The 24,163-nt window shown below is 35.3% G+C and overlaps 1 protein-coding gene across 3 annotated transcripts in view; it reads right to left on the bottom strand.

The window, feature by feature from the left end:
* The window catches only part of Eip63E (cyclin dependent kinase Eip63E), a 1,061,463-nt gene that overhangs the window by 41,047 nt on the left and 996,253 nt on the right, over positions 1 to 24,163 (bottom strand). For all 3 annotated transcript variants that reach the window (XM_069841421.1, XM_069841419.1, XM_069841420.1), the window contains one exon: positions 11,255 to 11,346. In XM_069841421.1, coding sequence (XP_069697522.1) covers positions 11,255 to 11,346 — 92 coding nt within the window. The remainder of the gene's footprint in view (positions 1 to 11,254; positions 11,347 to 24,163) is intronic.

Genomic DNA, 24,163 nt, shown 5'->3' on the forward strand with positions numbered 1-24,163 from the left:
TTTCGAAAATCAGCTATAACATCTGGGCGGTATCATCTTACTGACCACATGATACCTCCATTATTATTATTATTATTATTATTATTATTATTATTATTATTATTATTATTATAAGTAACGCCTTGAACTGGAATTACATCCAAGACTATCTTCAAAAGAACCACATTGTGGACTATAAAACAATGAATTAAAAATATGAGTTCACTAGGTTCAGCGCTGTGGAGTAACACCTTAGCATGCCTAAGTTCAAATTCTGGTTGGTTTTATTTTCCGAGATTTTCCCGCGGATTGCTGGGCTATTTTCTGCGTTGGACCTCGAACTGATTCGGGCCTCATTGATTTCAATTTCATGTGTAGTCTTGCAATAGTTTCAGGTCGACCAGGAGATCGTGGCAGACTAGTTCCGTGGTCTTCGGGTTGAAGGATGCAGCAGAACGTAAGCACGTATTTTGCGAATAGATGTCATCGATGTGAGGAGGTAGCATACTAACAGGGAGACGAAGGGGCTCTCTACGTGCGCGGTCTTCGTCAGAACTGGATGCCATTATCGAATTGATAAGATGACATCAAACAGTGAATCATGGGCTTACAAAAAAGCGGTCCTAAGGACTCCAATAATCATCCCAATACAAGGAGGTTTCACAATAAGCCTGAGGCTGCGGTGCTTGATTACGGGCCCTCCTCCGGAAAAAATGAGCTAACCAGGATATATGCAAAAGAATATGCTAGCAGCAAACTACAATTTATTGGGCAGGGCATGGTTGCGCCTCACGGTCAGGTAAAGGCTGGTTCACAAGAAACCGGGAACGGAAACGACAACGAGAACGAGAACGGAAATATTGTTAAAATAAATGTATTTATATATGAGCATTCACAATTAACTATGGTGAATGCTCACATTTAAATAGATTTATTTTAACATTATTTCCATTCTCGTTCTCGTTGTCGTTTCCATTCCCAGTTTATTGTGAACCAGCCTTAAGATACAGCAGATAAAAAAGGGTCCCTGTTTTGTGGGCATAGTTGCGCCCCGTTCTCATCAGGTAGAGAAAAGGGGCATGGCATAGTTGCGCCCGATGAAATAGGTAAAGAAAAATACATTACGAGAGCTCGAGCCTCGTAATCAACGAACCTTATTGATTTCTTATTCGATTTAATATTCATTATCGATAGCGTTAAAGTTGACAGTACTTTATTAACTGTTTTTCTACTGCTTATGCAATGATTATCGATAGCCTACCGTTAAAATGAACACCATGAACTTGGCAGTAGGCCTACTTTATTATTTTATTATTTGCTGGAAATATACATTACATCAGAAGTCCCATTTCCTCCTGAAATGTGAGCGTGTCACTTAGCACTAAATGAAATGAGACAAATGAATGTGAATCATTTCACGCTAGTTATAACAAATCATTATACCAAGAACATCCCAACCTTCCAGTATTTTTAACTGTTTTAAAAGATATACAAACAAAAACATATAGGCCTATAACTTTGAACAGCATAAATTGAAAAAGAATTGCAATAATAAGACATACCGTGAAAGACTCCGTTTTTAAACCACGTGATCGAGGAATTCAGAAGCGGTAAAATAGACTGATACATGTTCTTAAAAATGCAGCTACCACTATAATATTTTTAAGTAATTTATTTATTTTATGACAATCACTTTCGTGTGTACTATGCCTATCGGGACATGTCCATGTCCATTCTGCTACCTGATTTCTTCGGGGCGCAACTATTCCATGCCTAGATCTCCCAATTGACAGCGGAGCGCAACTATGCCATACTATTTTCAACACATAAAATGTATTACCTTCACCTGACTTATCAAATCAAAATTCATAAATTATGATTATATTAATTTTCCATCGAAGGTTTTCTATAAACCATTGATTTGAGAAATTGTATAGGCCCGTAATCGTCCTATTTACAATGAAATTTAAAACGGTTCCTTAATATATAGGTGAAGTAATATGTATCGTCAATGCTCGTTCTCGATGCTCTCGTAATTACCGTCCTTGGTATTGAATCCACAGTTCAAACCTAGGCGAGCAAATGGTTTTAAGCACGATAAAGTCATAACAAAGAGAGCTTTGCAAGGAAATAAAACCCTGTTCCTGAATGAAAAGATTCTAACAAAATTAACGGTGTCCCCCTCGCCCATACTTCCTGTTTCGTGGGAAGATGTAGGCCTATCTTTAAGTCCTATTAGACTGCGATGGTCTCTGTTGACCATGTCACAAAAATAAAATAACTGTTTTCTTGCTATGATGCGTAGATTCTGAAAACTTCTACAAGTTCATTAAAATTTGTGAAAAGAAACGAAACTGGTTTAAAAATGTTAGGTATACGATCTTGAAAGAGTTGTCAGACTGGTCCCGTTGGTCCTGAACTATACACGACCTACCTAACTGCCTTCAGATCAATTCCACCGTCCTATGAGCTAAATGATGAATACTGCTGTGACACAACGGACCAGCTGCGACAGCTCCAGCCCACATACACTCTTGTGCACACCACAAGCGATTAAGCTGGATCATTAAGCTCACAGTCCTGGCATCGAACCAAGTGATTATAGTCTCTTCGGACTTAGGACAAAAGTATCTAGCTAGACGACGATCTGCAACCAAAGGTTTAAAGTTCAGCAAGCTGTAACGTCACGGTTCCATATGCCTGACAATTGGTTTCTTATGTCGATGGACTGAAGTCTGATTAGTGTAATATTTATTTATTTATATGTTTATTTATTTATTTATTTATTTATTCTGGTGTAGTTAAGGCCATCAGGCCTTCTCTTCCACACCACCAGAAATACAAATACAAAAATAGAAATAAAAAGATAAAGTCACATTGAAAACAAAGTAAAGCCACACAAACATATACACAGGTTGTAGTCACACAAACTGTAGATTAGTGATTAATCATCGTAATTAATTGTATCCTAATTGACATAAACAAAAACTTGCAGTTTTAATCTAGAGTAAAAAAACACAAATCAACACTTCTAGCAATACCAAAAAGCATTAAATAAGACAAAATTTTTCAATTTAATTTTGAATTGTGATAAGTCCGGCAGTCCCTGACGTCATTAGGTAACGAATTCCAGAGCCGAGGTATTTCTACAGTGTAGGAGAATTAGTATACAGACGTCCTGTGTTGAGAGATAGAAAGAAGTGCTTGATGTCGGTTTCGAAGAGTTGTAAGAAATTGAAAGCGCGATAACAGATAATTCGGAGTAGAAGTATGCATGATTCTAAACAGAAGAGGCAGTGAATGTATTGTTCTTCGTAACTGGAGGGAAGGCGTTATATGGTCAAATTTACGAGTATTGCAGATGAATCGTATGCACACATTATGAACACGTTGTAGTCTCTCAGCTAAGAGTGAACTTAAATTAGTTAGTAAGGAATCGCAATAATCAAAATGGGGCATTACAAGCGTCTGAATAAGATTCTTTTTTAGACTAAGTGGTAGAAATTCTTCCCTATGAAACAAGGAGTGAAGATGAGAAAATATTTTTTTGCAAGTGTGTTCCAATTTAGATCGCCATCCATAAAAATGCCAATAATATGTAGCTAATCGGCGTTGTATACAATGAAGAGGGAAAGGAACTGGTCACCCTACCTCATTATCTCCAGGCCTAGTTGCCTCATAAATTGTGCCATTTTGGTATCACTTGTGAGGTTCACCCTGTCTTCGGACAGTTGCCTAAACAACAATGTCGATGGAACAGATGCCTTGAAAGTAAGAAGGTTAGGCAGGGGCGGCTTTAGAGGTAGTGCCGTTGTGCCATGGCACTACCAGAATACAGAAGGAAAAGGAGAATTCATATTTTCCGCTCAAAACCTGAGAGAAACAAGTTACGCTTACACAAACTCTACCGTCAATATGATCTTTGCAGCGAAACACGTTGTAACCAGTGTTTGGAGGATGGATCTGTGCCAGGCACTACATCCCATAAGAAATATAATGGGATGCGCGCGCAATCTTCATGTTCGCTCGTCCTTTTCAGCATCTAAAGCATGATCTAAAATGTGCCAGGCACAAATTGCCGCTGGCTTTCGAAATGCTTGTAAAACTGTATACATCCCCATTTACTACGCCAATCCCTTACTACCTCGCGCTCTGTCTGTCCTTCCGCTTTGTCGGAACAAGTTTCTTAGAGTGAAGACTGCAACAATAAGATAATAAAATCTCTCCCGGTTTATTGAAAACTTGGCTTGAGAAAGTACACAGTACCAAGTGTAGTGTGAACATGTTAAGTCGTGAGGTTGTCATCGTAATAGTGGTCGTGTTATCGTGTTGTGTACTGTGAAAAAAATGAACTCGGTTGGCGCTTTATTGAAATCTCCGTTTTCAGCATTAACATATGAAAACAAACTTCGTGTTAAAGAATTAGGCAGACCAACACCGCACTTAAATATTCATCAAAAGCAGCAAAGTGCTAAAGTTAACAGATCTCGCAAATTCAACCCAGATATTTATTTAAAAAACAACTGGTTGTGTGGATGTGATGTGAAAAATGCGTTCTTCTGTTTCCCGTGTGTTCTGTTCGGAGGTGAACTTAGCTGATCAAAAGTGGGTGTGACAGATTTAGTACACTTATGGGGTAAAATAAAAACACATCATAAGTCAAAGGTTAATATGAATAACGTCTTCAGTTTGTCTATGCTGGGTAAAGCGAACACTGAAAATCAGTTAAATTCACACTACAGACTCGCGATTGCAAAACACAATGAGCAAGTTGATAAAAACAGATATGTGTTAAATTTAATAATAAATTGTATACGATTTTGTGGGGCACTAGATTTAGCACTAAGAGGGCACGATGAATCTGAGGAGTTTTGTTTGCGAAATAGACAACTTCAACAAAAAAATGATGGATTTATTTTCAAGTCAGAAGAATAGGCGAATGGGTTTTATCTATCGCGCATATTAACCTGGTCAACAAAAGTGCTCAAATGCTCCAGTTATTATTATTATTATTATTATTATTATTATTATTATTATTATTATTATAATTATAATTATTAGAGACGAGAATTTCATGCACTATAAAAACCCAAAATATGCATGCATTCATGCACTATCAAATAATGAAATATGCATGATCAAGTGAAAAATACATTAAAATATGCACTTTTATTTTTGTTTCAAAATGTCTTATTTCACTTCACTTTTTTTGCACAGTTAAAAACCTAACACATTTTTAAATTGGTTTCTGTGAGGTTCCTGCACTTGTCAGTCAATATGTTTTTGTAGGCAGAGAATGACCTCTCTATATTGCAAGAAGTTACGGGTTTAAACTTGAATGAACATATTTGTGACAGTGTCAGGTCAAATTCTTCATTCAAGTTTTCGCCATAAATAACCTTCTTCACTGAACAAAAGAATCCGCAGTCCGGGTTAGCATTTATGACCCTGTCCAATTTGTTTTTCGCCGCTACATCCACTTTCCCACGGGCGTAACTGAGGGATCTATGAAATTCTTTGAAGATTCTTTCTTTTGTTGCATTCTTGCAATATGTGAAACAGATGCGACATGCTGGTCGACTTGAAATTTTTTAGTACATTTCATCTGAAATTATAATAGACCTTACGGTTACCTAGATACGATTTAAAAACGGACATCGTAATTTAATAATTATTTTAAACAAGTTTTGTAATTTTTTTTACAAAGAACAATTGTCATATAAAATATTTGGAAACAGAACAGCATTGCTTTACTCTTTACTCCAACAGTAGCAAAATACGACATCCTCATCTGACCTAATAAAATCTTTTACTTTACAGTAATCCACTGTGCAAAGAGTACACTTTTGGAATCTTTAAATTGGAAACATATTAGAACCACATTAACACGCGCAAACAGAATAAATAAGCACATTAACAACTTACGACATTCACACACTGCAAACACAGTTTAACGATGATTACAATTTTAGAAGAATATAAATTGCTACTAGTAAGGAAGAGAATTTACAACCTCCCTGAAAGAGGATGCTTTTGACCTAAATTATTTGTCGGCAATTTCCTTGAACCCTCTATATTTCCTCTCTACTTACTATTCTCAAAATATCCAACGTAATACATTTATGACACGCAGTGTATAGAGGGTCGTCGGTAAAGTGTTGTAAAAGTGGACTTCCGTCCAGAGAAAGATCCTCTAACACCTTATTGAGAAAATCTTAACATTTTATTTATTTTTTCTGTTATTTAGTTTTTTCTTTTTCTTCTTCAATCCTGATTCCTGAAGCTAAAATATGGGACATAAAATCGAGAAACTGAGGTGTCCACACAAAACCATTAAAACATGCATTTAAACTGAATGTAATGTATATTATATGCATTATTAAGCTAAAAATTACCTAAATATGCATTATGCATGTTTTTATCCCTAAAAAGTCGAAAACATGCAAATATGCACGGGAAAAGTACACATATTTGGAACCGGAAAGTAATGAAATGGATAAGTACTAAGTAGGAGCTGTGTCCTATGTTCCTATAAAAACATGCATTTGCATGGAATTCTCGTCTCTAATTATTATTATTATTATTATTATTATTATTATTATTATTATTATCATGCTACGAACTGTCATGCGGGGTAGACGTGTTTGCTCGTAGCTGCGCTGGTAACAGTGTTTATAGTTGCGTCAATCGGCCTACATATTGTTATACGGTGAAAATCAGTATGCCGGCAAGCAAAGATACCTGCCCGGCTTGTAGTGCTGCGTTCTTCGGAAGGCAGAAATTCTTGAAGTGTGCGGGGCCTTGTGGCTTTAGCTATCATCTTGACTGCATCAATTTGGGAGATGCAGAGTATGACTTATACATGGAGAGAGGCAACTCATCCTATAATTGTGAGCGTTGTATTAGTGCTTCGAAGACGTCGCGTGGTGATGAAACTCCTGTGGGTTCTAAAAAACTAGTTTCTCCTGTGAAAAAAGTTATTTCGCCTACAAGAGAACTCAAGCTGCCTTCTCTGCCTTCTGTGGATTCTCTCTCTGTCCAGGTAGAGACTGTAAGGTTAAATAGTGTGACCATATTGGATACTCTTAGTGACATATTGGACTATGTTAAAAGTCTTCATAATGAAATGTTAGAAATTAAGAATGAGAATGCGGCACTGAAAATTCAGATGGCCGAAATTTTGGACAAAAGAATTTGCTCTACAAATTCGGATCAATCAAATCCGAAAGTAGTTCAGCAGGTTAATGCTAGTTGCATCAGAAAATCATACAGTCAGGTGTTGTCTCAATCAGCACCTGCGTCATCAAAACAAAGTAATCCAGGTACTGCGAAGTCAGCGTCTGCATCAAATGTTGTGACTACGCAACTTACGGCTAATGAGGTTGGATCCCCTTCACCTCCTATTGACGGTGAGGGATTTCAAGTTGTAGCAAAAAAGCGCAAAATTCGTAAAGTCACTCAGGGTGTGTTAACATCTAGTGCGCTGGAAACAGTTCCAGTTAGAGCTAAAATGAAATCTCTTTTTGTTTCTAGATTCAGTCCGAAAGTTAATGGTAAAAGTATTGAGGATTCTCTAAAGAACCAACTTACGCTAAGTTCTCTGGTAGTAACCAAATTAAAGACAAAATATGAAACTTATTCCTCTTTCCATATCTCGGTTGAGGAAAAAGATTTCCACTTAATTAACAACACTGGTGTCTGGCCAGTCGGGTGTCTTATCGCACCTTTCTATGGTAAATTGAAACCGGAGCAACACTATGCTTCTACTGCTAGAGAACCTGAGGGATCCAACGGGAATGCCTCTTAGTTTTACCATTGATATACAATGTATAGTTCAAGCAATCATCTTGAAATATATTATCAAAACGTCAGAGGATTAAACACTAAAATTGATGAATTTTTCGGTAATGTTGTTAGTAATGCTGACACTATTATCTGTTTGACAGAAATATGGCTTCAAGAGCTTGTTGAGTATAATAATTTATTCCCTAATTATTATACCATTTTTCGTGGTGATAGAAAATTTGAGGATACCAATAAAACCCGTGGTGGTGGTGTCTTAATAGCTGTCAACAATCAAATACCTGTAGTATACCGGAGACATGACTTAGAATTCATTAGCGAGTGTGTATGGGTTCAGATTCCTATGGAAGACGGATTCAATTTGTTAATTGGTAATCATTACTTTCCACCTGATACTGATCCAAAGTTTCTAAAATCTTATCTATATTTTCTTGAAAATCATCTCGATACACACAATAATAGAGTAGTTTTTCTCGGCGATTTTAATACTCCCGGTATGAATTGGTCATCTGGTTGTTGTGCTAATAACATCCATTACTACTCCAAAATTAAGGCTCAAGAGTTATTTTCATCTTCTTGCTTCCTTGGATTGAAACAAGTAAATTCAACAGTTAATAACAAAAACTTACTTGATCTTGTATTTACAAATTTAACCGAGACTGAGGTCAATCTGGCCACTCACTCGCTAGTCTTGCAGGATGACTATCATCCTCCCTTAACAATAACTCTTGAAGTCACACTAAATTTTTCTCCCCAGAATCAACAAAATTCTTTCCCAAATTATTCTCAAGGTGATTACTTGAACTTATATTGGAGTCTATATAATTACGATTGGTCCTGTGTTTACCAAGCTGTCAATGTTAACGATGCAGCTAGCTCACTATGTTCAGTAGTTAATAGTGGCATATCCCAGGCAGTTCCTGTCACTCGAGTCAAAAGGTCTAGTTATCCACAATGGTTTTCTAACACCTTACGTAAACTTATTAGAAAGAAAGACCATGCACATAAAAAATATAAAAAATTCAAAACTGAATTTTATTATCAAACATTTTCCTACTACAGAAAACTTGTGAAATCTAAAATTAAATCGGATAAATTATCATGGCTTCAAAATATTAATGAAAATCTTAAAACGGAACCAAAAAAGTTTTGGAAATATGTTGAGTCATTTCGGAAGACAGATAATTATCCCTCTGAATTAATTCTTAACGATAAACACATCACAGATCAGTTAGACATTGTCAATGCTTTTGCTGATCACTTCAAATCTGTTCAGACTAAACACAGCCATACATATGAAAACATTATTACGAATATAACAGACTCATTCATTACCTATACCTAAAGTAACACATGATGACGTTCGTAAAGCAATTAAAAAACTTAAACCAACAAAAACAACTGGCACTGACGGTATTCCAAATTTTATAATTAAAGGATGCTCTAATATATTTATTCCTCTTTTAGCCCACATATTTAATATTAGTTTGAAAAATGGTGAATTTCCCTCACTATGGAAACAAGCTGCAATTATTCCTATATTTAAAAACGGAAAAAGAAATGATGTCAGAAACTACAGACCTATCTCGATCCTAAATAACTTTTCAAAAATTTTTGAAACCATTATTCACAGACATATATCGTTTTATGTGAAAAACAAGCTCAATTCTTCACAACATGGATTTACTAAAACTAAATCCACTGTCACTAACCTGGTCACATATCTAAATAAAATTGTACCAATAATTGAAACGCAGGGACAAACTGATTCAATATATTTTGATTTCAGCAAAGCTTTTAATGTAGTTCCGCACTATATCCTTCTTGATAAGTTAGGAAATATTGGCCTTTCTGTAAGCTACGTAAAGTGGTTCGAAAATTATTTAAGTAATAGAGTTTCATGTGTAAGACTGTTTAATATACACTCTTATTCTTATAATATAAATTGCGGAGTCCCGCAGGGATCTACTTTAGGACCTCTCCTATTTATTATATTCACAGATGATATATGTAAAAGAATAAGTTCTGACTGTTTATTATTTGCAGACGATTTAAAAATTTTTCGTACAATCAAAAGTAGTACTGACTGTCAATCACTTCAATGTGACATTAATTCAGTCGCTAAATGGTCGGAAGACAATGGTATGAAAATTAACGTATCCAAAACTAATGTAATAACCTTTTCTAGAAAAACTTCTTCACTGAAATTTAATTATTATCTAAATAATGTACCAATTAACAGAACCGATTGCGTAAAAGATTTGGGAATATTCTTTGACAGTAAACTGTATTTTCATAGTCACGTTGATTACATTTACAATCACGCAATCAGAATGCTAGGAATAATACGGTCAATAACTTATTCTTTTTCCACGCCCGATTCTCTTTTAATGCTATACTATACATTGGTGCGATCGAAACTCGAATATGCATCTGTAGTTTGGAACTCGATTACAACTACGGACTCGGCTAAATTAGAAAATATACAAAGAAAATTTATATCTTTATGTTCATTCAGAGTTCTGCCCATTAATTCCGGGTATAGTTATGAGAGAAAATGTGAATATTTTAATTGTCAAAATCTATATGCTAGACGCCATGAGCTAGATTATCTGTTCTTTTGTAAAGTCCTCAAAGGTGATATATCCTGTGACTCTTTCTTAAACAATATTACCTTACGTATTCCAACAAAAGATATGAGAGCCCACAAACTTTTCTATATTAGAAATTCGAAATTTCTTTCACCAGTCTCCAAATGCATTAAAAATGCCAACATGCATGGCTGCGAATTCGATCCCTTCAATGTATAGACTTTGTTTGCTCTTGGCAACGATTTATCATTTATGTATTATTTTAGGCATTATACTCAATTAACATTGTCTCATAGTATTCTTAGTTATCCAATCATCGTCATTATTGTAATTAATTGTAATTGTATTTATGTGTAATAATTATTTTTGTTTTATGTTTTTTGTTATATTTGTGCTGAACTGTAATAGGTCACTGGCTGTTGTACAGCACATTAAATAAAATAAATAAATAAATAAATAAATAAAATAAATAATTATTATTGCTTATTTCTTGTCTTTGGTTTAGACCATAGGCGGATCCAGGGAGGAAATAGTAGGAAAAAGAGTTACCCTCCCCCTTAGGGTATCCTGGATATACCACTGATTTTGGCACTAGGCATTAAATATGTATGAGCCGCCACTGAGGTTAGGTATAAAAGTAATGTGTACTTACACTTGTGCCAAGGCCTATATGTAAATACGGAATGCTTTATATGTGGTCGGCAAATCTTCCTACCTTATATACTGAAACTGGAAGCTGCTGAGCTATGTCCACAACTTCGGAATTAAAAATTGGTAGTACATTTTATTAATCGGAGTGAAGATTAAAGACCTCTAAGATCTTGGACAAAATACTTCCTTATATCACAAATAGATATGTAGACAGTGGGTATGTGACTTACTTGCTATAACCTTTGAAAACTGTTGCATAGGATCCTTCTCCCAGTTGCTCCAATTTGATATAAGCCTCAGACTTGCCAAATGGCGAATCACCCTGCAACAAAAATAAACAGAAAATTAAGCTCCAAGTTAAATTACTGAGTTAATGTTAATTTAATTCTAACTTCTGATTTATATAATACTCAATTGTATTAACTGTCAAAGACGAAAAATGAATTTTAATCAAGTCACTGAAATTACTACTAAATGGGTTCTCCAGTACGAGACGGAAAGAGGTCAAAGGGAAAGAAACTGAAAGAGTATCGGCATTTTCATTACATCACATTTATCATACGTAGAAGAAGTATTATTTTCTCATGAAATTTCGGCCAGTGTATGGGACCGGTGCTCATTCAACATCGTGATCAATTTGGGGACCTACGATAGGTAGCGAAATCCGGTTTCGAAAAACAGCTACAAGGGCTGGAGGAATGCCTCCGTTCTAGTTTAATGATCATTCACTTTTGCTAAGGCATGTGGACGTGAGGCCATCAGCCGACTAGTCGGCCTTGGACCTTCATGGACTGTTCGCATAAAGGATTAAATTGGATAAGACGTGTCACTTTTAACTTTCAATCAGCAGTATAGTTAAATAAACTGTCTTCCAAACGATAACATTTAGGCTTATCGTACGCACTTTGTTACATAAAATATCTGCTATCTGATCTAAAATATGTCATAAATAAAAAATTGCCACATTTTCGATAAGGAAATTCAAAATATTTTCATTATATATTTTTGTTCTGCCCTCCCTATTCTTTGCCTCAAGATGGACGGTGAGGCAGACACTTTGAATGACTTTACAGACTTCCTGAGAATTTAGTGGCAGTCATTCCATCTCTCCTCATGTATACTACCCAAGACTTGTCGATCTTACATATAAAATAGAGCAACTCAATGTTCAAAGTGTGTTAACCTTCGTACACACATAAAAAAGTATTGCATCATCTCTCAAAGTATAGTTAGCATTCTTCTATATTGACTGTTTATGTTACGTGTACACATCAGTCCCTTGAACTGTCTCTAAGTATAAACAAACCTGCACTACCTTTCGAAATCAAAACATCAAAGCATAAGGAGAATATCAGTTGAAGTCGTAACATTGGGAAGGACATGTTCTGATCATTGTGTGGACGTTACTCACTGCTATTGCAAGAAGACAAATCCCGAAATTTGACCCTGTCCGAATAGTCACACTATGTCAGGAAGGACTGTCGTCGAGGGAAGTTCCCCATTGAATTGGTGAAATGCTTGGGTGAAGACAAGAAGCAAATTCTATATTATGCAACGAAATATATGAGAAAGGCGAATGGCCTGAAGATTTTACGGAGACAGTGTTGATTCTAATACCGAAGAAAAATGATGCCAAGAAATGCAAGGAATTCAGGACTATCAGTCTAATATCGCACTCGGCTGAATTAGTGAAATGCTTGGGTGAAGATAAGAAGCAATTTCTATCATTATGGAACGAAATATATGAGAAAGGCGAATGGCCTGAAGATTTTACGGAGACAGTGTTGATTCTAATACCGAAGAAAAATGATGCCAAAAAATGTAAGGAGTTCAGGACTATCAGTCTAATATCGCACTCGGCGAAGATTTTCTTATCTTAGAAAGCATGTTGAAATGTTCAGATAGTCAATATAATATGATATAATATAATATAATATAATACTGTTTTATTAATTCAGCCTAATTGACATACCACAAGTACAAAAAGTCAATGACACTTACCCATGTAAGTGACCATTGTGTACTATACAAATATAAAAAAAAAATAAATAAAAATTAAGCAAATGTTTTCGCCCTTCGGGCATCATCAGGCTTTTTTACATACAATATATTGTACATTTTGTCTCTTATTGTGGAACGAACGATTAATCACAACCTTTTAATAATGAAAATAATTATTTAAAATTGACTTATGGTAATTAACAATCTAAAATTAATGTACAGATATGAAAATTTAATACATAATAATGATATAAAATTGTGGCTGCACTGCTGTGTTGTGTTTAAATTATAACATCATAAAACTGTGAACATGATAAAAACATTTCATTCCTCTTTAAACTTCATAATTTCATTAATTGGATGTTTTGCTGCTAGTCTTGTCTCAGTGGTTCATTACTTGTTATGGTGAAATCAATATTTAAGATTGTGTGTACTGCACAGGTTATCTGTGTTGACATTTACATTAAGACGATTTTTGAGACTGGGTTTTATGATGAAATGCAGTTGACTTAGTTACGATGATCTTACCGACAAGTAATGAACCATTGAGACAAGACTAGCAGCAAAACATCCGATTAATGAAATTATGAAGTTTAAAGAGGAATGAAATGTTTTTATCATGTTCACAGTTTTATGATGTTATAATTTAAACACAACACAGCAGTGCAGCCACAATTTTATATCATTATTATGTATTAAATTTTCATATCTGTACATTAATTTTAGATTGTTAATTACCATAAGTCACTTTTAAATAGTTATTATTTTCATTATTAAAATGTTGTGATTAATCATTCGTTCCACAATAAGAGACAAAATGTACAAGATATTGTATGTAAAAAAGCCTGATGATGCCCGAAGGGCAAAACGTTTGCTTAATTTTTTTGTATATTTGTATAGTACACAATGTATTGACTTTTTATATTTATGATATGTCAATTAGACTGAATTAATAAAACAATATTATATTATATTATGTCAGAAGATTTTCTTGCGAATATTGAATCGACGTTTATATTCTAAGATGGAATAAGAGTTGGAAGAAGAGCAGTTTGGCTTCAGGAAGGGAAAAGGTACTAGAGATGCAATTGGACTGCTATGGACAATCGGCGGAAGATACCTAGAGAAGAATAAAGAAGTGTATGTTGTACTTGTGGACCTGGAAAAGGCTTTTGACAGAGTGGATTGGAATAAACTGATGGGGATCCTAAAGAAAATTGGTGTGGATTGGAAAGAGAGAAACTGTTCAGTAATCTTTATATGAAACAACGAGTAAAAGTCAAGATAGGAGAAGAAATCTCAGAAGGAAGTGAAATTGGGAGAGGAGGATGTCCTTTATCATCTACCATGTTCAACATCTACTTGGAGGATTTAGTAAAGAACTGTTTTCAGAACATGGGAGGAGTGACAGTAGGAGGAAGAAGAATAAAGTGCATAAGATTTGCTGATGATATGGGGTTGTTAGCAGAAGAGGAGATGATACTAAAGGATATGCTACTGGAGCTAAATGACAGCTGTGAGCAGTATGGGATGAAGATAAATGCAAATAAGACGAAAAGCATGGTCATAGGAAGAAAAATACAGAAGATAAACTTACGAATTCTAAATGAGGCAGTAGAGCAAGTGAACAGCTTCAAATACTTCGGGTGTACTATAAGCAGTAACATGAGCTGCTGCTAGGAAGTCAAAAGGAGGATAGCAATGGCCAAGAAAGCTTTTAACAGAAAAAAGAGCATCTTCTGCGGACCTCTGGAGAAATAACTAAGGAAGAGACTAGTGAAGTGCTTTGTATGGAGTGTGGCATTGTATGGAGTAGAAACATGGACATTACGACGAAGTAAAGAGAAGCGAATAGAAGCATTTGAAATGTGGCTATGGAGAACAATGGAGCGTGTGAAATGGACAGACAGAATAAGAAATGAAGCTGTGTTGGAAAGAGTGGGTGAAGAAAGAATGATGGTAAAACTGATCAGGAAGAGGAAAAGGAATTGGTTGGGTCACTGGTTGAGAAGAAACTGCCTACTGAACTATGCACTGGAAGGAATGGTGAACGGGAGAAGAGTTCGGAGTAGAAGAAGATATCAGATGATAGACGACATTAAGATATATGGATCATATGAGGAAACAAAGAGGAAGGCAGAAAATAGGAAAGACTGGAGAAAGCTGGGTTTGCAGTAAAAAACCTGCTCTTGGGCAGAACACTAAATGAAAATGAATGAAGCCTATCCAATAGTGACTATATATATATATATATATATATATATATATATATATATATATATATATATATATAAATTGGAATATCATTATTATAAAGAAAGAATTGTCGAAAAACAATGGATTTCGCAGAGGCAAGTCATGTGCCGATGGTTATTTTTCTCTGCAAATATTGCTTAGAAAATACAGGGAATTCAATAGACTTTTTATATCATATAAAGGCTCTTCATCGAGTTAAGTAGAAGCTTTTATATATTCTGGCTGATGATTAGACCCCAAATCAAGTAACATTTGGAATAAACAATTTATATAAAACAATTCAATAACAATAAAATAAGCATCACTATATTCAGATTGAAAAACATAAACTGCGATGTTGATCAAGGTTACCCTCCATCGCCTCTACTTTACAATGTACAGAGTTTTTCAAAAGTAGCGCATAATTGCAATTACAATTGAATGAGATAATTTTGGACAAAAAGCTCAGACACGTCAAACATTGTATTTAGAAAGAAATATTTTTTCTTTTTTAGTAAACTTTATTGTACATAAATAAATACATTATAGTTGAGAATAACAAGAACAGAGAAAGGAAAAACAAAAATAAAATAACTTGACACTTGTTTATGGGTATTGCCCACTGGCCTCATATATAGCCTCATATCACTATGACATTTTATTTTTATGTGCTGGATCTTGCGGTGGATTAGTGACAATGACTTGAAGTAGCGGATTCATGTGGTTTAGAAAGGAGTTATACAGTCTGATGTAGCTCTGTCTTAGGACCTCCATCACCTCAGGAATACAGAGATCATCGTGCAGGTTCTTGTTGCTGATATACCAAGGTGCACCAGACATCAGCCTCAAATAGCGATTTTGCATGACCTGTATTCTTCTTATTTGTGATGCAGAAGCAGATCCCCAAGTTGAACATCCATATTGCCACACAGGGCGCACAATTGAAATATAGATAAGTCTCTTGTAGTGTCTTGAATAATGTGTTTTAGCAGGTAGATTCTGTGTGTAATTCTTTTAACAATAGCCGATATGTGGTTATGCCAAGTAAGTTTGCTATCTAAGATTAATCCAAGATATCTGACAGATTGAGCCATTGGTACTTCTGAACCACATAATGTTACTGGATAATTTACAATGTTTCTCTTATAAATAAATTTGACTAAATTTGATTTTTGGCGATTCATAATTACTCGCCATTGTTTACACCATGTGGAAATTTTTTCACAAAAAATGTTCAGTTGTTCTGTTGCTGATTCACAAGTACTAAGGAAGGCAACATCATCAGCAAAATGGGCTACTGTTAAGTGATCTTGAGTTGGAAAATCCGAAGAAATATTTTTATAGAGACAAAATATCTTGGCGTCTATTGTTGTGTAAGTTAAGACGCTATCGAGAACATTTCAGGGAAAGATCTAAGTCGAAGCAAAATATGCATCGGAAACAATATTAGAACAAGTCAGATTATATAAATAGTTAGGCTAAAACTTAAGTTATAATGAAGAACAAGATATTCAGATTGAAATTCAAAATAACGGAGCACTACGAATAATCAACAGAACTTTCAATGTTGCGAAAGCCCAAAGGCACACCAGAATGAAATCTTATAAAACTTTGGGAAGACCAGTGCTCATGTATAGTAATGAATTAGGAAACAGGATACACAACGTCTCACTTCAGTCGACATATGATTTCTAGGGCAAACTGCAGGGTATACATTGTTAAACCGCAAGAGAAGTTTAGGCATTGTAGGAAAATAACTAAAAATTACACCAATAACAGACTACATTAATTAGATATTACAGTAACAGTATTTTTAGGTGAAGCATTGTTAACAAGCTCAACTTTAATATTATAAAATGCTCACACATTACCTTCACTCGTAATACTAACTCTCTGGATTACACGTACAGCATAAATAACACAAAATTAGCAAGGGTCACTTCAGTAAATGATTTAGGAGTGGTAATCTCTCATGACCTATCCTTTTTAACACATATAAAAACAAAATTGCGAATAGAGCCTTCAAAGTGGTAGGTTTCATCTACAGGAATTCAAAAGATTTCAGGAATGTTGAAACTGTCTTAAAAATAAAGAGTTTAATACGAAGTAACTTAGAGTACGCATCTGTAGTTTGGAACTCTCACTATCACTTGCACTCGGTAATTCTAGAGAGAGTACAGGATAAAATCCTAAAACTCCTATATATGAACATATTACAACATATTTATGAATCCATGCTTGTTGAATTTAATGTACCATCTCTCAGTAGTCGCAGGATAACAGCACAACAAATGTATTTGTTCTAAACCATAAATGGTTTAATAGACAACCCTGATCTTCTACAGGTAATTAGTTTCAATATTGGTAAATCAAATTTGAGAAAGCGATCTCTCTTTTATTTACACACATCAAAAACACAATCTCATAAAATGTCTCCACTTTTATTAATGCTTCGAACATACAATCATCTATCAAATAAAGAGGATAACAGAACATCTAAATCCTCTTTATTTGATAGATGACTGTATGTTCGAAGCATTAATAAAAGTGGAGACATTTTATGAGACTGTCTTTTTGATGTCTGTAAATACAAGAGAGATCGCTTTCTCAAATTTGATTTACCAATCACGATGATCCCCCCAGCCGTTACAGCTGGTTTACGAAACCGGATTTTCGCTACCTATCGTAGCTCCCCAAGTGCATCACGATGCTGGGTGGGCACCGGTCCCATACACTGGCCGAAATTTCATGAGAAAATTAATTACCTCACGAGGACTCGAACCAGCGCGGCAGGTTGCCCTAGACCACGACGCCACGGCGCGGGAAACAAAGTGCATATACTCGAATTAAAACAATTATATTTTGTGAGGAGTGATAGACGTTATCCCTGGCAGGGATGTTAATATGAATTTATAGAGGGGGATAATTTTGCAAGAGGGGAATCCCCCATTCCCCCGTTAATTCGTACCCTGGTTAAAGGGGATCACAACACAAAAATCGAAATTTAGTTGGAAGTAGATTATAATGTATTATGAAATACAGTGCTCTTCTGGTCAAGTGCGAGGTCAATTGGTGAAACGGGGTGTGCGCTATACAAGGAAAACAAAACAGTCAGTGACGTCACAATACTCCTTCACACATTGCCTTGACATGAGAGCACATTATTACGCAGGGGACTGACAGTTTGTTCACGTAGGCCTGTATGAAATCACTTTCTATGACATAAAACCTTCTCAGTTTGAGCCGGAAAAATGTGATTCTGACAATTATGATAGTGAAAGTGAATCAGATAGTATCAGAGCCGGCACACAATCATGGTATAAATGCGATCACTTCAGGGAAATGTCTACTGATGAAGAATGTATTTGCTGCGTGTAAGTGAAAAATGTTGTTGTTTTCTAATGCCAGGCGTTTGACAATAAATTCATTTGACCTCTTGCACTCCAATATTTTTCAAAGATATTATCATGGTCAGCCACTGAAGCTCAGATTTTGAGATGTTCCGAATCCATTTCTTGGTTTGAGTTGCACAATGGGCAGTTAGGGGACTGATATATTCCAATTCTATGCAGATGTTTGGCCAAACAGTCATGGCCTGTTGCCAATCTAAATGCAGCTACAGAAGATTTTCGTGGTAAATTGGGAATTAACTGTGGATCATGATGCAGAGAGTTCCATTTTTTCCCTTGAGATTGTGTTATCAAATTTTGTTTGTTGAAGTCTAAGTACGTAGATTTAATAAATCTTTTCACAGAGTAATACGTAGATTTAGTAACAGGTCTGTAAGTAACTATACAATGCGAATTGCTTTTCAGTAGTTATATACACGAAACCCCTCGTTCAAGCGTTGTATATAGAGAAAAAATGGCCGCCCCTCTAACAGCTGTTCGTATCAACTGTCATTTTATGATGATGGATGCCTTGTAACCACAGAAGAACACACCAAAGAGCACAGAATAAGTAGAAAATTATTGCTGTAGCTTGTACTCTTTCACCAAAATATAGTGTGGTAATCGATCAGAGCCAGTTGCACCAGCGAATAGGGATTATAAAGAATGGACACTGAGCGAATTTTCCTGTGTTTTGTTTCTCTGTGCGCAGCGTTTAGTTCCACTATCAAGCGCTAGAGGTTAGTGTAATCGAGCACACGCTAAGATAATAATTGAAAATAGAATTGAGACACAGGATCCAAACATCGCCTACCTTATTGCATAATCCAATAACGCTTTGCTTCAAATAAATTCAAGTTAACAGCTTTTCCTTATTTCTCAGTGACAAACTAGTTGTAATAATAATATTTTATATTTCAGATATAATAAATTATATTATAAAATAATATAATATATTATAAAATTAAGTACCGAATTCGTTTAATATTTGTATATATATATATATATATATATTGTTTTTCCGTTTTCAGCGCTATCAAATCATTACATATTTTAATATTGTTGTTGGGGTCAGCGTCTCAACTCTCATTATAAAGGAATTCTAGAGTCTAGACATTACAGTTAATGATGGATTTATTATTTTATGGATCCAATTTATTTTATTTGAGTACATAATGTACCTAGATGTATTAATTATGTGTTATATTTCCGCTGTGTCGACTGCTAGCTGGTGTGATGTCAGCGCCAACTCTAGGGAGAAAGCAGAATCTCACGCTTTAGCTGGCTTGAAGGTCATTGAAATCAGTCTGGCTACATCAAAGGTACCGACGCGAAGTGTCCATTCTTTATAATCCCTATTCGCTGGTTGCACTATCAATTCTTAACACGGCACACTAGAGCGCTCTACCGGATGCAATAGAGAATCTCAGATATTCTAATACCTTTCGTAATGAAGTAATGACGAAACTATGACGTAGCTGTGTTAACAGTTATACTGTTATACACGACGTATGTATGATTATTAGTAAGGAATTTACACACGACTTATAAACGAGCTACTCATTGTATAAGTATAGGAAAGTTAAACGTCTGTATATAGAGTTTTTATTAGTAAGACCGCTTGATTACACAACTTTTAACACTGTATCACTTCGGAATATGTACGAGTATTATATGACTTTCTTGTGTTAAATTCTATCGTACTTGGTTTAAATGTTTCGACCTGTTATTGGTCTTCTTCAGAACATATAATACATTATCATTTTGACATAACACAGATTCATATAATACATATTCCCTTTAATTAATTCCGAACAAGCCACCACCGGCACGGTGTGATCTATTATGGGACTATTGTTCCGATGCTGCGTTTCGGTGTGACATGGGTTCGAATTCCTTTTGACCTGATTGCTTAATTGAATTTTTTCCTAATTTTCCTCAAGTATAAGACGTCAGTCAGGTAGTTTCGTGGCGAATCCTTTGACCCATCCTGCCAAAATGCCACCTCGCTATTACCAATTCCACCTGAACAAAAAAGCACACAGTTCATACAGCGTTGTTAAATACGTAATCCATAAAACAAAGCAAATAGAACAACTTAACATCTTCCGTACTAAAATGATTCGTCGGGAATTCTCGCCCACTTTTAGGCCTACTTGCTTACAGGGTTGTTTATCGAATTTTAGTTTTGACAAATAGCTACTGCAAACAAAAACACCTGAAAAAAATTAAGAAAACGTGACTCAGAATTAACTGGCATCATTTTCATTGCTGAAGAACATTGTCGTCATTGTTCGTTTTTTGTAAAACATTTCAATTAATATATATACACATTGTTTACTATTTACTATTTATTACAGAACTTTTCAATGAAGGTATAGGGTTATGCATTTTGTTTCACTTCTGTAAATTATACCTTTAAAATTAGATAGTTCAAATCATGCACATGTCAAAATCAAAGTTAAGGCACCAACAGTAAATGTAAATGCTATGCCTAGGCGATGTGAGATGGAAGACGAAACTTATTCTGTTCAATAAGTTCCAATATCTGAATTGGATGAGATGACACAAGTCTCTTGGTAAGTGCTCTTTGGCTCGTCAAAATTCAAATAGGATTTAAAAGTCCATTTATGTAAATTTACATTTAGCTTTTGAGTTGTATGTTTAATTGTTGAGATGTACAACGGGTCAAAAAATATGTTTCTAATTATTATTATGAACCCTTGAAGAAGGAGAAGAAATACGCAGCTTGATGAGAATGAACATCTCTCTCTAGAATATCCTAATTATTATTTTTCTTATTATACCACTGTAAATGTTTGGGAATATCATCGATCTTCAATTTCAATCCATTTTCGTTCTCGGGAGTGTTACATACAAAAAGTTCCTGCCTCAGTTTATAACTTTACTGGAGTTTACAGTTGACACTCTGAATATTTTAACAAATTCAGTATGTTTAAACTTCATAACTATGTGAGTACGTTCAAAGACACTGTAATACAGAACCACGCCATTTTACGTGTACTGTGCGTGTGGCTTGTCCTTCCTTGGTGCTCTAACCAGGAGCAAGTTATTCCTGTCTCCTAACAGCTTGCTAGGAATGCTCAAAAGAGTTCATAGTTCAACATGATTGTCTTTTCGAAGGCACTTCAGCATTAGTTTGTATACACGGGTAGGATTTTGCTACTTTGGTAATGTATATTCCATAATATATTTTAAAATATCCTGGTCTTTGAGGTCACACAAGTGTCGGGAATATATCTAACGGAATAAAAAGTTACTTTCTAACAATAGCTGAGCGCCTGACATGCGACAGTAACTGACCACTTTACCCAACGATGTTCTAGTGATTGAAGTTTTTCTTAAGGCTCAGAGTTCATACAAATTTAGGTCATTTGACAGTGTACTAAGAACAATAGAATGCAGTCAGTCTGGAATAAAATGTGAGAAATATTACCAATGGTGATGGAGTAATTTAAGAAAGCGCAGCTCTGCCACAAACGGTAAAGCCTTCTATGACCGAAATAAGAAACCTATCCAGGGTTACAAGGAGAAATCAGTGATTAGGTTACAAATTATTTTCTTGAAATGCATGCATTATATGACCTAATCTATGACTAGGCAATCAGAAAGCACGTTCCTCTGTAGAAGTGTGCGGGTGCTAGTTTCACAAACACCTGTTAAGTGTGCGACATTTGGACCATATAGCAAAGTGGGCGGCACTGCTACACTCAGTAAGAAGCTTCTAAATATAGATCTCACATTTCGTCTCCCTGCGTTTCATCACTGAAACACGAGCTTCCCCTCCTTTGCCAAAAGAAAACCACAGCAATTTTTCAGCTCGATTCCATAGTGTGCTGGGAAAAAAGAAAAGATAAATCAATTGACGCTAAAAGAGAACCTTTACAGATGGAGGAACGAGTTCATCATGGAAATTATTTTATATAGCAAACTGTAAGTTCAGTTTCAGAACGTAAGTTTACTCTTTAGCTTGTATATTATAATAATTCTCTGAATGTAAGTATAGTACGCGAATTACCAACAAGTAATAAGAAAATTCATTACAAAATATAAATATAGAACCAATAAAGAAAAACTTCTCTCAAAACAACAAAAATAAAGTGCTTGAGTAAAGGATTATCGTGATAGGATAAATAAAGTAATGGTGGTTTTGCATTAATTTTTTTGGCTGAGTATGCTAGTATTTTGTTTATGAGAATAGGCCTATATCTAAGAGTGCTGCACGAAAATATGAGGAACTTATTTTTACCGATGGAAATGAGGTCGCTACCTATCGCTACAAACAGGAAACATGCAACGAGCTCAGTAGTTCGGAATCCTGCTGTCGGTAATCGGAACTTGGTTGGCCAATGCAGTAGAACCCCGATTATCCGTCACTCTATTAACCGATTGGTGGATTATCCAACTGTCTTTCTCTCGATTTTTTTTCTTTTGCTACAGAAATATATGAAGTAGGTACTGCATATTATATTGAAACTTTCTTTCTAGAGTGTTATTACAAGCATTTACCCTTACACAGTATGGTCTACTGTTAGAGTTGTAAGTTTACTTTATAGACCCCATAACTTATATATTATATGGTTCACCTCGTATCAGAATACGAGACTGGAATTACAACTATGTACAATTAATAAAAATTAAGGATAAAAAGTATAAAGTATGTAAGTTTATAACACGAGACCTCCACTATCCCTATCTTTCCACAGACAGCCATTACAAGGAGTTTCCTTGCCCCTTAAAAACCCATCGTTAACAACCAGACTTAAATTAGTAAACTTCTCATCTTCTATCGAGCGTGTTAAATACAAGATCATGGAGGAAAATACAAAAGTGTCAGTATTATTCACTAAATTTACCAAAACATTTTACGGTACGGATTATCCGATTTTTTCGATTAACCGTTCAATCCACCCCCTTCATTACCACGGATAATAGAGGTTCTATTGTACCTAACTTGAAAGAAAAACGTTTAAAAAATAACATACTGCATCATAAGCAATGAGGTAAGACTGTTACTTATCCAGACATCCAGTTACTAAATTGAAATGATGTTATCAATGAATCTTAAGAATTATTATTATTATTATTATTATTATTATTATTATTATTATTAACAACTTAATCTTGGTTGCTTCTCCTGCTTCGGAAGCCACGTTACGCCACTGGAAATTAAGTATTATCACTAAGACTAGGTGTAGGGGAGAGTCGGGTAGTATCAGACATCGGGTAATATCGGACAGTGAGTTTCTTTCATCTACCACACGATGATAGTACCTGACTGACATGGTTACGTTTCTGTAATGTCGCATAGAGAAACGTAACCATGTCATTCAGGTACTACCACATGGTGGTAGATGAAAGACACGCACTGTCCGATATTACCCGACGTCCGATACTACCCGACTCTCCCCTAAGGAATTTACAGGTGCTCAAGTTTTCAATAATTTGTATAAAAACAAATATCATCAGCATCGTTCCTTTACCTATTCCACT

This window comes from Periplaneta americana, chromosome 12, assembly GCF_040183065.1.
Source record: "Periplaneta americana isolate PAMFEO1 chromosome 12, P.americana_PAMFEO1_priV1, whole genome shotgun sequence".
Lineage (NCBI taxonomy): Eukaryota > Metazoa > Arthropoda > Insecta > Blattodea > Blattidae > Periplaneta > Periplaneta americana.